The 14,412-nt window shown below is 43.5% G+C and overlaps 1 protein-coding gene across 5 annotated transcripts in view; it reads right to left on the bottom strand.

The window, feature by feature from the left end:
• ASTN2 (astrotactin 2) overlaps positions 1–14,412 on the bottom strand; it is an 876,392-nt gene that overhangs the window by 50,220 nt on the left and 811,760 nt on the right. For all 5 annotated transcript variants that reach the window (XM_047831063.1, XM_047831064.1, XM_047831066.1 and 2 more), the window contains one exon: positions 3,613–3,754. In XM_047831063.1, coding sequence (XP_047687019.1) covers positions 3,613–3,754 — 142 coding nt within the window. The remainder of the gene's footprint in view (positions 1–3,612; positions 3,755–14,412) is intronic.

Genomic DNA, 14,412 nt, shown 5'->3' with positions numbered 1-14,412 from the left:
GGAGGCACAGTGGGGTAAAAACAAGTGAGAGAGGCAGAAAAGCAGGAAGGGCAGGAGCCCAGGAGGAGAAGAAGGGAGAGAAAGAATGAGAAGAAATCTCGTGGCAAAAGTATGCATTCTCTGAACTCTCAAGCTGGGGTGGATCTAACACACCTTCACTTTGAAGGTGCCAGAACTGCAGAACAAGAAGGGGACATGAACGTTTAGCCCAAGGTCCCAGAGATGGAAGTGGTGGTAGTGAGATATGAATGCAGACTTCCTGCCTGAGAGACTGGCCCTCTCCACCTGAATCCTATTATATCTCTGGGGGGGGCGGGGAGGGTGGATGGGGGATTTGGTGCCCTGTGCTTAATTAAAACTCAGGGGTGTGGGCTCATGCTCTCTTTTCATTCTATTTCATTCCCAAAGGATCCTGGGCCAGTAGCACCTCAACCTGCTCCATAGGAAATGGCTCTCCCTTGGTTGTCCTTGGAAGAGACACAGATACCAAGTGATGGAGTCAATAAGAACAAAGCAGTAACTATATGCAAGGCATTCTGGTCAACCCCTGTCTGTGGAGTTTGTCACTTACTGCTCTTCCTTTTAACCCCGTGATATGAGAACAATTACTAGCTCCCTATTTCCAGAGGAAGACACTGTTGCATCGAGCAGTGAGAAATTACTTTCCCCAGGGCAGGTCATGAGTAAAGGGCAGAATCAGGATTTGCACCCAGTTTAGTCTGTCCCCAAAGCCCATGCTCTTCCTACTTCCATACACAGCCTTTTTGACCCAAGAGTAAGAAAACTGATTTTGGTAAGGAATGAGCAAGCAGAAAATAAGAAGCCCCAAGAACTGACAATGGAACTATTTTAAAACTCGCGACCGTGTTGGTCAGACTTCATGGAAGGAGAGTCACCAATAGGATGAGAGATGGGTCCAAACCACACCCTGGGATCCTTGTCGAAGCAGCCCAGATTCCATAGCCATTTAATAAAATCAGTTTTGAAAATAAAAGAAAGAAGTGTTCAGAGTTAGGAATGACAAACTCATGACAAATACATTTCCAGGACAGAAGAAGAAAGGATGGTCCCACTTAAAGACATGGCAAGGGGGTCATGGGTGTTAAGCAGTAAGGGAAAGCAGAGGTGAGGGAAAACCACCATCATCTTGAAAGGATTCGACTGATTTGTCAGCTCTCAGGGTTAATTGCTTTTGGGGTTCCATAAGACATTTCATTGCTCTCTACATAACAGGTCTGTAGGATTCCAGACTGCCTAATGCCCAGACTCTACAATGTCACCCAGAGACAGGGTTACTACTTGTTTCTCAATGGATAGGAACCACCTTCCAGGGCTCTGGCCCTCTCTGCTAGATGTTATCCCAGTAGTTGGTGAATGGACGGGGAGGGGATTAAAATTAACCATTAGCCCAACAAGGACAACAAGAACAACAGTGATAACAGCTAACACTTCTTACGCTCTTACTGGGAACTCATCACCAAGTGGAGAGCTTTTGTGCACTAGCTTATCAAATCCACTTCAGGTCCCAGTGCATCAGACACTGTTATTATCTACATTTTCACAGAGGAGGACATGGAAGCTCAGAAGGTTGACAGGCTCACTAGGTGTCACACAGCTGGTAAGTGCAGGGTAGAGATGTGAACCCAGATCTGTCTGCCTCCAGTCTATGTGCTTAATGAGGGACAAAGGGACCAGAAGCCAGTCATCATGAAATCTTTCAAAAATGTTACTTTCTTCACATAATCAGTTTTCAGAGTTGGAAAAGGCTTCAGAGCTCTTAATCTAGTCACATACATTTAATAGATGCAGTGGTCCTGGACACCCAGAGGTTGGTGTCAGCACTTATTGATTAAGAGGCAGTGGAGTCATGCTCTCAAGATCTGGATCCCAGGTCAGCACTTAAGGCTTGAGGCAAATGCTACTTCCTCTGGCAGGTTTGCCAAGATGTCCCACCAGAAGATATTTGATAGCCTGTTGTATTTTGGGGATTCCATTTCCAGAGCTCTCACTGTCCCCAATTGATTTTGCTATTCTGTACAAAGTAAAACTTGGATCCCAACATCTACAAGATAGTCAGTGGCAGAGCCAGGGTCAGAGGCCCAATCTCTAGCTTATAGGGATATTCCTGAGTTTGGTGCATGAATGTGTTAGGTGTTACCAATGAGCCTGAATATGTTGGATATTCTAAAGTATGCCATGGTCTTTAGAAAAGTCATGGCCTTACAGAGGAAGTGGGGATGGGATACGGTTTGGAGGTGAAAGAGATTCACATTGTGAAGGGGTTAATACTTACTGAGCACATACATACTGTGCTGAGGTGTTTTTTGTTTAATTCTCATGTGCCTCTGCAAACTAGGTTTTATTATTACTGTTGTACTGAGGCTTATAGAGGTAAAGGATGACATAACTAAAAATGTCAAAGCCAGATCGGAATTCACGGTCTGTGGCCTTTCATACCACCATTAAGTTCTAAGTTATTTGAGAATAGAACCCTTGTCGTAGTCACATTCATACCTGCATTTCTTAGCTCAGTACCAAGTCATAGGAACTCTTCAGAAAATGTCTGCTGAATAAGTAAATGAGTTATGAGTGAATGAATGAATACATAAAAATGGAATGAATGAAAGAAGTGATGAATAAATAAGTGAATGAATGATGGAGTATAAGAGAGGAAGAACAGATATATGGATGAATGAGATAGATGGAGAAAGGGAAGAAGGGGGAGAGAAAGGGATGGAAGGACGGATGGATTAATGATTGGGTAAAGGATGGATAAATGAATGGATCACTGAGTAAATAAAGGAAAAACATAACTGAGTTCAATAATTTGTGGATAATGCCTTCCTTGTTAATAACTTCAGCTTTCTAGGCTAAGGGAGGTGCCCTATAGTTTTATAACTAGGGTACATGAAGAAAGCTTGTCTCTAGAACTCTATATTATAGCTTTTGATGGATGCATCTCAATGTGGCAAATGCTCACCGAGGGGAGAACAAAAGAAAAACAAGCCCCTTTTCTAAGATTAACAGATGAGCCTCAGAATGACTTCCTTTTGTATCACTAGAAGTTTGGATGCAGTAACTCTAATATATTTTGTGAAGGAGTGATAATGGCACTATTTCTAAGGAGGGGGAAGCTGAATCTAATAAAACTAACAACAACAAATATATATACATACATACATATATATACATACATACATATATATATGTCATATATATACGCTGCATGCATGCATACTTCAGATATACGAATCTAAGTATTTTTTCAGAGGGGATATCATGGAATTGAGAAAAGAACGCCAGGCAGGGACTCCTATCCCAGCCCTCCTTGCTAACTCACCACTTTTCCTCTCTGGGCTGCAGATTATTCATCACTAGAAGAAATGCTTTTGTGTTCCTGGCCTCCCTGGGCCCTCCAGCACTAACCCTGTGTGATTCTGTGGCCTATTGTGGCCACACTTCTCCAATGGATACTTCCAAACCTTAGCATCTGAAGGTGCACATACAGGCTGTCTATAAAACGCTTGGCTGCCTGGACAGATTACTCATGCCTTGCCTCCCAGACTTGAAATCATCTTGTTTCACATCCCCCACGCACCCAGCACATCTTACTTGTAGAGACCGTCGGGCTCCAGACACTTGAAGATGACGGAGTAGATACTGACTTCAGGGACCTCTCCATGGCTTCGACCAGCTGCTACACAAGATGTGCCCAGGCCAGAGAGTAAGTCATCGGCAAAACTCAGGAATTCTCCTGGAGGGAGACAAAGAAAGATGAGCTCCCCAGCTCAGGCCTTGGTGAGCAGACATCCTTGTTGCTGTCCAAACCCAAGAAATGTCTGGATACCATTATCAGGAGGATTAGTGGGCAAAGCAAGCATAGCATATGAATGACACAGAATAGTATCTAGCCTTAATGTCTCTTTGTTTAAATTTATGCCTGAATTTTCCCAACTGTAAAGTGGGCATACTAATATCTGCCTTTATAAAATTGTAGGAAGGCTCAAATGAGGTAAATTATTGTGCAATAAAAATATACGAAAAGGCAAAAGGTGCATCGTGCTTTCTGTCCAGACTAACTATTCTGGTCTTATTGCTGCCATTAACTTCCTCTTAACTACTTGAGCAAGACCTTCCTTCCGGGAACTGCATTCTCCTTGCTGGTGTAACAAAGGAGTTGGACCAAGGATGTAAGATAGGTTTCCTATTACATGGTCACTCTTATGCATGAAGTGGAGTCATGAAGTATCCTGGTTCTGGATTCTGGATTCATGAAGTGGCTCATGGATTTAGGAAGTGTTATGTTGGTTCTGGATTCGTGAAGTGTTATGTTGAGATGGACAGAGACCTGGTCCAACTAAGGGGGAAAAAGTTCCATGCCTGATAAGTGATGGCCATGGGGCAGGAAGGGACAGTGGAAGAACAGGAGCCTCGAACTCCATGATTTCTAAAAATCAACCTAGACACTGGATTTTAGGAAGCAGCTGAAGTTTAGTAGAAATAGACCTAACTAAAAGGAATAACTGAACATTTAAAATCTCAGGTTCTACTTTTAGCTCTGTTAAGAATTTGCTGGATGGCTTTGGGCAACCCAATTCCCATCTCTGTGCCTTATTTTTGTCTTCTATAGAGTGAAAGTGGTAGGATCACTATTAGAGCTTTTGAAAAAAGAAAATAAAAACATAGATGTGCACAAAGATTAAGATATATGGATAAACGTTACAGTACCATTTAAACCAGGATGAATTTAGAAACAACTAAATGTTCAATGATATAGAAATAGCAGTATCATTTATAGTTCAGTGATGCAATGGAACATTTTATAGCCATTAAAAACAAGATTGTGGAAGCATATGAAGTTATATGAAAAGATATTAAGTTAAAAGACAGGTTACACTATTACAGAATAATCTAATTTTTGGTGGAAATTTTACATGTTTATCTATTTAAAAAGAGAAGGAAGAAATTACAAAAAAAATGTACAATAGTGGCTTTGTCTGGAAAGTGAGATCATGGGTATTTTTCTCTCTTATTTTTGCTTATCTGATTTTTTTTTAATCATCGATAATGGACATGTATTACTTTTGTAACAAAGAAAAAAATCAATAAAAAATTACTTAAAAATAGATAAAATAAATGAACCAGGCTAAATGGCCTCTTAAAGTTCCCTTCCAATTCTAAAATTGGATGATTTAGGAACAAAACAAACACGTGGATTATTCTATACCACACAGTATGGAATGATTTGAAGCGTCCTTACCATTCATTCCTTCTCCTTCTTGTCTAATATGGAATGCCTCACACTCTCTTCTCATTTATTCTTAATAACGACAAGAGGAAGAAGTCCATTCGACTAAATCCTCTCCACTTGTTGTTAAGGACAATCAAATATATTGGAACCAACACGGAACAGTAATAATATTGGCCAAGTGCCTGAGAAGGCTGTGACCCAAGGAGGCCACAGAGCTCTTCTCTACCACGGAACTGGTAAAGCCAAATATATAGATCACAGCCTGCTGGTGTTTCAAAGAAAAGTTTCATTCTTCACTCACAGGTGAATGATGTAACACTTGTCTGACTGAACTGTCTGGAAAGCCCTAGGATTTCAGGTAAACGACCGTTCGATAACGTACTTGTCCGTAGGGTCCAATAGAGCAGATCTGATTGTAGTGTTCTTTGTTTTCTACTTTTTTACAAAGACATCTACAGTGCATAGACTTGATACGTAGGTGCCAGAGGGAAGCATGTGAACCAGGCTGATGTCAGCAACATGCAAGTTCACCTGCTATTGTCAGACAGGCTTGGGACTGAATTCTACCTCCACCATTTATTGCAAGTCTCCTAACCTCTGAAAGTCTCAGTTTTCCCTTCTGTAATACGGGATCAGTAACTGTTACTGAGTTTGGAGTCCAGAATGAAAGAATCTAAGAAGAGATTCTTAGACCGGCAGTCATCTAGAACCAGCAGTTGGAAACCGAAAAGGTAAATGAAAGCTTTATTCATCAAGGATGTTGGCATCCTCTATTTCTTTCACAGGCCTCTAATGTCAGCTTCTTCCACAGTAAAATCATAAACAGACAATGTCTCTCTTCCAATACCTACCAAAGCAGAGCAACATATACGGTGAAAAATGAAGAAAAGGGGGAAAAACATAGAATTACTCACTGGAGTAAGGGCTTTGTCTCTCGTGGTTTCTCTCGTGGATTTTAAGTTTGGCAACTTACATTTGTTTTCTCTGAGCTTGGATCCACGTCTGTCTGCTTCTCAATTTGTTTCTAGATAGCCATTGAAAGAGTTGGCCCCTCGTGAGGGAATTCAGGATTTCTGTGGCCAGTATTAACGGTCTTCAAGCCAAAATATGGCTGACATTCATTCACAAATGGGCATAGCTTTCCAGATGTTTCAATGCATTTCAGAACAATTGGACCCTGGATAAAAGCTTTATAGCATGCCTGACAGGTCAGTAAGACAGGCACACAGCTCTAAGGTTTAAGATTTAGCTCGAAGGAAGAAACTGGATAGCATGGAACACATAACTAGTCATATGGAGGACAGTATAAGGACATACAGCACCCAGTTGTATTCGGGACTGCATAGACATGATGACCTTTGCATGGAAAGTGTCAAAAGGAAAGGAAATGACACAGTGCCAACTCTTCTTTGTTTCATTTAATCACCACAGCATCTAATCCTAAGGAGTTAAATGTTAGCATCTCTGTTGTAAAGCTGGGATTAAGCTCACAAATTTCAGGAGGGACAGAGCTGAGATTTGAACCTGTATAATCCTAACTGGAAATCCATACTTTTTCTTTTATACTATGCTGCCTCCTAGAGAAAGTTTAAAAACAACAGTGTTCGAAAGTGAGGTTTTCAATTCTGTTCAGTTTGCAATTGAAGCGTGTCACTCTCTTAGCTTGGGGAGTGAAACAATGAAAGAAATATTTCCTGACCTACAGTTTGTAGTGTGACAAGAGGAAGGGTTCTGAAAGACAAGAACAGACCGACAGAGTAAGTTGTAAGATCGCTTTTCTTGGCACTGTCTTCCAGAAGGTTTAAATGTAATTTCGATGGAGACAGGTGAATGAGGGGATCCTTTACTCCCTCACCTGTTGGAAGGGGTCCTAAGGAAGATCTTCTCTGTGCACAAATGCAAATCAGTGCAGTTCAACACATGCACTGGGGCTCCACAATACCCCAAGTCTGGCAATGGGACAATCAAATGAACAATGCTACAGGGCAGTGGTTAAGAGGCTGGGCTCTGAATTTACACTGCTTAAGGTTAAATCCTGGTTCACCCCCACTTATGGCTTGCCTCAGGCAGGTTCTTTGATTCCCTCCAACTATCTCCTCATATGTAAAACAGATAGAATCATAGTATCTAACGTACAATGTTGTGAATATCATATAAAATATTGCATCTATTGCTTACAAATCAATTAGCACCGTGTCTGACATACAATAAGGGTTCAAAGATATGTTAACTATTGTGTTAATTATCGTTTTCGATAACACTGTCATCATATCAGAGGACAGAAGATAAGGGCCCTTAGAACTTTTTTTTTTTTTTTTGGTCCAATCTTTTATCCTGTCCTTTTCCAGGTGACAATTGAGGCTTAGAGAAGGAAAGTATCATGTCCATAGCCATACACAAAGTGGGAGGTCCGCTTGGAACAAACATTTCATCTCTTGGCCCTTACAGCCTGTGTGGCGATTCCTATTAGCCTCTGAGATAAACCCGCTGAGACCTGAAGACCTTGCTCTGAATTTCTGACCAACTACCTTCAACATGAATGTGAGCTAGATTTACTTTGTGCCAGGCACCGTGCGAGACACACAGTTCCACCCTGCCATCTTCTTAAACTTGGACTCCCCTAAGAAAGATAAAAAGCCGAGGAGAGACAGAAGTAGTTCAAGAGGTTTCCAACACGTGCTATATTCTAGCAGCGGCTTGCCCATCAGGACATGCAGAACTCCAGGGTGGAGAAGGAGAGGCAGACGTGGTGGGGGCTGAAGTCTGTCTCCTCTGTGCCCACACCAACTTCAAGCCAGATCAACACCAGTTTGATCTATTGTATATACTGATGGTCACGTTTTATTTAAGTTGGGGACAAAAAACTGTTCTAAAAATATTGGCTTATAAGTTTTACTGCTTAAAATGTTTGAATCCTAAAACCCTGCCACATTCTCTGGTAGAAGAAATACAGAGGTTCAGGAATGTTGTACCCCACCCCCCAACCCCCAATTCAAGGCATCACAGCCACTCTGGGGCAGAGTCGAGGATCAAACCTATTTGCTTCTGAGCTCCACGTGCCTTCCACTAGGAAACTCTGCCCAGGTTAGGCTACCCCTGTCCCCTCCTCTCTGGTATGTTATGGCTGTGTGGCAGGACCCTCCTAGACGGGGCTGCTGTTGCCACCGCCTAGCTCATGCCTGTCCAAGATTCTAACATTCTTTCTCTGTTTTTCTTTCCTTGAAAACAGATAGGGAGTTGGGAGTCGCTGTACAGGAATGTGCCTGTTCCCCATTATGGCTCTTCTGGGGCTGTAACCCGAGTGGGCTTGGGCCAGACCCCCACACACTGCTTCATCCACTCAGACTCGAGCCTTGCTCTCATTACGATCCACAGCGGAGGTCAATCACAAATTCTGCCGGAGATTCAGAACCAACCCAACAAAGCACAGTAATTTTTCGAAAGGCCCCACCCCCTGCCTCAATCCCTTCTCCTTTTATCACTCCCTCAAATCCCCTGCCTCCTCGTTTCCCCCCTCTCTCCCCTTCTCCCCTCACCCCCTCACTTCTGATTGAGTTGAGGTCACAGTCAAAGCCGGCCACAAGAGCAAATTGAAAACAGGCTGGGGGGGGGGGGGGGTAGAAAAAGCAGCAAAGAAATTCCAAAATGGAAGGGGCGGGAGTAGTGAGTTATTTAGCCCAGGTGGGGAGAAAGGTCCCCGCTCCAGCCTCCACGCTCTTTTCAGGAAACGCCAGGGGGATTTGGAGGCAGCTTCGGGCCTGGTCTCTCTCTAACCTGAGGATGCTTCTTGCTGTGGTGCCAAGGAGAAGCAGGGCTCTGCATTTCCCACCATTCCTTTAGTTGGGCCAATGTAGAAATTCATTCAGAGACCTTGTCACGACAAGATGCATTTTTTCAGGGCCTCACACTTATCAGCTGCCATTGGTTTGTTTCTTCACAAACACGGTACTTGAAATCTGAGGAGCCAGTGTCTGGTTCCTACCTTGAGCATAATGGCAGTACGAGGTGGAGGAAAAAGAGTGGGTTTGTGGGGGCAGATGAAAGACCCGGTTTTGAAGCCAGCCTCCACCACTTAGGAACTATACTATCTACGGATGGATGATTAAGCTGAGACTGCTTCTTCATCATCGGAGAATCGGGTGAGGAACAAATAATTTATGTGGTATGCCTGCTACATGGATGGTTTACCAATGTCCGTGTTCCCCCAGTCCTGCTACCGTATGTCCATTTCCATCAGGTCACAGCAATTTGTCTGACAGCCAAATTTTTAGTGGTGAAACTCAGCTACTTTGAGATACATTATATAATATCTAACTCCCTAGAACTTTTTTTTGTTTTTAAAGGAAGCAATATTTAAGAAGGTTGAGGGAAGAAGGATGGAAGGTAGGCAAAGAGGAGAGAGGGAAAGGAAATGTCTATTTCACTCTTTATCGTATGGCAGGTATTTTTTTTAACATTGCCCTGATTAAACATTGAAAACAGCCCCATTGTGATTTTCAATACAATCTAAAGATTTGGGTTAACCACGCTTTTACAAATGAGGAAACAGGTTGAAAGAAGGCTAAGAAACTTGCCTAATGGGATCTCATGCTTTTCCTACTGCACATTTACCAACAGACTAGGAGATGCTGTTTCAGCAGGACTTGTGTTTTGGTCACCTCTGTGTCCTCAGTGCCCAGCATAAGGCTGGCCATGCAGAGATGTGTGGGACTCTAGAAAACCAGATGTCAGTGGTTGAAGCCTGGATCCACACCCCCAACTCCCCATCAATGGCATCGGGCATTAGAACTCTCTTTTGGGAGAACCAAGATGCCTCCTGGGTGACCTCTTTTAGGAATGCATAGGACACACATGATATAAAAGAGAAGGGACTGCCAAAAAATGATTCTGAAAATGGCAATGGTGGTCTAGCAAATACCTACCAAAAGTTCCTATGTGCCAAAAGTCATGTGAAGGGACTTCTGGCTCATCTCCATGCAAGTCCTCGAGTGAACCATCCATCGATTGGACCAGCTTTAAACCCATGCCTCCTTCTACTAACAGCGCACGAGTTTTCCACTGGAGAACCAGCTCTCCCCTAATGTCAACCTATGTGATTTCGGTGGAGCTAAGGCCTACTCCTTCCTCCAGAGATGGGCATGTGGTCAGCGACCCGATATTCCATGTCAGAGGCCAACGAGAGATGAACAAGTGACTCAAGCCTGATCAATCGGACTAACTCCTGGGACAGAGTCCAAGTCCTGATGATGACATCATTTGAAACCTTGGATCGGTTGGGTCTGTAGTTAGATATCCTCTTGGATATTTCAAATACATGAGTCAGTATTTTCCCTTTTCTGCCAAAGTACTTTCCATTTGTTTTCAGTTACTTGCAACCAGGAGCCTTACCAGACACAAATCCTATGAGGTAGATTTTATGATTGCCATTTTATATGAAAAAAAAAAAAAAGCTTACAGGTCTCAAGCAGATTGCCTAAGGTCACACTTCATCTAAATAACAAGGCTGAACTTCAAATCCATAGCTGTCAGACTCCAAAATCTGAGCCTTTCCCATCATAAAACACTGCCTTGGGCAAGAGATACAAAGATTCTATTATTCAACAAAAATCACTGAGAATTTCCAATTCCTATTTCCTCTAGTCCTGTTTTCCAACCTCATTGCCTACATTATCTTCCTCACTAACTCATTCCAGCAATACTGGTATTCTTCTGAGGAAGAATGCCGTGCATTCTCCAACCACAGGGTCTTTGCACCTATGGCTTCCATCTCTGGAGAGCTCTTCCCTGTGTTTTTTGCATAATCATTCCTTCTCCTTACCCAGATGATTACTTAAATGTTACTTCCTCAGAAAGGCCTTCTCCAGCCACTCAGTCTCATCTAATCCCTTTCTATCCCCCTTTTCTACTTTCTCTTCATAAACCTTATCAATCTTTCTCATATATTGATGAATTATTGTATTGTCTGTATACCCCACTATGAGCCCCATGGGGAAAGGACTTTGATCATTTACCACAGCAACTGTACATAGCAGATTCTCCATAAATATTTACTGTGTACTGTGACCTGAGGTGATGGCTGGCAACACAACGTGAAGAAGAATGTCTAAGTTTACGTGCCCTGGGAACCAGAGACTAAAAGAAGGGTCTGGGTGCAGATGGTTATTCCGAGAAGCATGCATGGGAGAGAGGAAAGAATCAAATAAGGAAAAAGAAACATCAATATAGAAGTGCATGATGAAGTCTACTGCCATGAATCATAGGAACGCCATTCTACAGGGACCTTCTAAGAAGGGAACTAGATGTCTCCCAGAATCATTTGGCTGAAAGCTGGGAGCTAGAGAGCATACCACCTGATTCCTGATAACCACTGGTTGAGAACCTCCCTGTGAAAATCTCCCCATGCCTTTTTTTTTTTTTAAGCTGTGCATGTACATGGGCCTAGGGAGCTCCCTTGGTCCTGTATAACAGCATGATGAGGCAGAAAGTGGAAGCTTGCTTTTGAGGTCACTATCAGTACAAGGTGAGCCTTGGTGTAGACAGTACTACCACCACTGCTGTGGCTAAAATATCCAGGACCAAGCGGGTATAGTATAGCCCAAGAGGTGTCTGCTACAAAGACCCAAGTCCTGTGTTTGAGAAATTCACAGAAAGAACAACTGACATGCCTTGTTCACTGAGGTCTAGGACAGATGCAACTGGGTAACCCAACTGGTGAAACAGTCCACAAACAATTATTAAATACCCACTAGGTTCCAAGGAAAGGACTACCCACTATGGACAGAGCACTGGGCCACCCTTTCCCTGTGGTGCTCATGGCTTAGCAAGGCAGATTTGCAATGGTTGCTTTTATGAGCAACCCACCAAAGAGTCCTGCAACTTATTATTAATATGGAATTTAATAATATTAACCTCAGTATTAATATGCACTTGGCCAATAGAGACTGCCCTTTTCTACCGCTGGATTAATCAGGGCCAAACAAGCCCTCGTCATCCCCACCATCTCGAGGACAAATGATGCTAATGCATTTGGCCAGAGTGGGTATTGCTAACATGTGTGAGGAGAGCTGATCTGGGGGGCAGGCTTGTGGAGGAGGAGCAAAGTGGAAAGGCTGCCAAGGTCCCCTCGCCATCATTCTCTGAGGACCATGGTGCTTGTTTACCGCCCTCACAGCACGCATCAACAGAAGCTTTGCTTTTCTTCCTTGTCTTTTTTTTAACTTGCATTCCTAAATGTTACACTATGGTGAAGTGGAAAGAACCGAATGTACAAAATGTGCTTCTCATCAGAGTCTCCGTTCCCCTAACACTTCCAACTTTGTCTGGGCCGAGCACTTCATTCAACGTCTCCCTCTCTGGGTAAAGAGGCAGAAACGTTGTGTGCTGACAGTGGGTCCTAATAGCCCCTCTGACCACAAGTCTGATGAAACAGTATACAGTCTGGTGGAGCTGGGGTTACTATTCTCATTCTATCCAGAAGAGAGGTGCAGAGAGTCGGGGCAAGTGGCCCAACCACACACCTACTGCACGGTGAAGCTAGCACTTGAACCCAGGTCGATCCAATCCCAGAGCCTGTGGTTTTTCTTAATTGTTCTGTTTCTATGGACCTCAGTCTCCTTGTCTCTTAGATGAGGATGTCATTATCTACTCTGGAAGAGGGACATGAGGAGTGAATTCAATTAAGTCCATAAAAAAATATAAAAGTGCTTTATTATCTGCAAACTGTGATGTGTATCTAAGGGGTTGTTGGTGAGGTAAATCCACAGAATAACAGGCAAGAGGATGAAAATGTCAGATGGGTTCTGCTTCTGGAGTTAGAAGGAGGGAAAGGAGGCCATCTTAAGGGAGGAACTGAGGTATGTTGGTGTTCAGCCCAAAGGACACACAAAATGGAATGATGATGAACCTTTACCAACCTGGAAACATACTCATCAGTGGCAAAGAGGAATTTGTATCCCAAGAAGGGGAAAGGCATTGTGCTGGATGAGGGTGCTATAATGCAGGGCAAGTTAGGACTCCTGGGGCTGGAGCTTCCAGAACTCTTAGTCCTGGAAAGTGGGCTTCTCTTACTTCAGTTCAGCTAAAGTCCTATCGCCTCAGAGCCTTCTGCATCACCCTATCTAAAGCAGACATAGGTTGCCTACTCTCAATTAGTCTTCATAGTACTCTTGATTTTCTTTTAAGCACCTGTAGTTACTATGTTCATTTATTTATTTTCATCTGATTATTAAAACGTGAGCTCCATGAGCTCAGAAGGCTTATCCATCTTGTTCCATCTTTTTCATGGTTTCTGTTTAGCAAAGAGTGGGGGACAGAGTAACCATTCACTAAGGATTCACTGAATACATTGGGGAGAGGTGAGGCCTGAGAGGCAATCAACTAATGACTCAGCCACGACTTCGCAAACATGTGGAGACAGCCTGTTGTTTTTGCTCATACCTGATATCTTTCCAAAAGCTTTCCTTGGCCACCCTTCCATCCAGCAAGGATGAGGTACCTCCTATGAGTTCCCATAGTGCCTTCACTTCCACCACTGTGGTCCTTAACCCATTGTCCTGCAACCACCTGTTTAGTGTCTCCCTCCCCCAGGACTTATGGAAAGGGACCTGGCCTGTCTTATTCACCATCTGAGCCCTATGCCGGGGTGTGTGGAATGATTAAGTAGATGAATGAGCATGGCTTCCTTCCCAGCTGGAAGCAGGCCCGCTAGGCAAGGGGTGGGGTGGGATTTCCCAGCACACCAACCTCTGAATTGTGTGGGGAAGAGCAATCCCAGGAGGCCAGTAGATCTTGTGTGAAAGAACACTGAATCCAAGGTCAAAGGGCATGAGCTGTGCCCCTGCCTTCCTATGAGACTTTACAAATCTATTCACATCTCTGCCACAGCAAATGGCCGTAATAGAAAGGGCATGCATCAAACTCTTGTCCAGCCTTTACCTGGTTTGGTCTTGCAACCAATTCCAACACTGAGACCCTCTTTTATTTTCCTCTATATTTGCCTATCACTTTGCTTCTTCAGTCTCAGCCTCCCTGAGCTTTGTCTAGCTGCCAGACCACCCACACCCCAGGAAATTTCTGTCATTGGTAGTACCGCTTCTTGATCTCTGCCCAACCCTGGCATTTCTGCCCAGCTAAGCCTTCTGCTGTATCACCTTACCACTCGC

Source organism: Prionailurus viverrinus, chromosome D4 (assembly GCF_022837055.1).
Source record: "Prionailurus viverrinus isolate Anna chromosome D4, UM_Priviv_1.0, whole genome shotgun sequence".
Lineage (NCBI taxonomy): Eukaryota > Metazoa > Chordata > Mammalia > Carnivora > Felidae > Prionailurus > Prionailurus viverrinus.
Note: the sequence above shows the minus strand (reverse complement) of the source record. Positions and strands in the feature narration are given on the sequence as shown.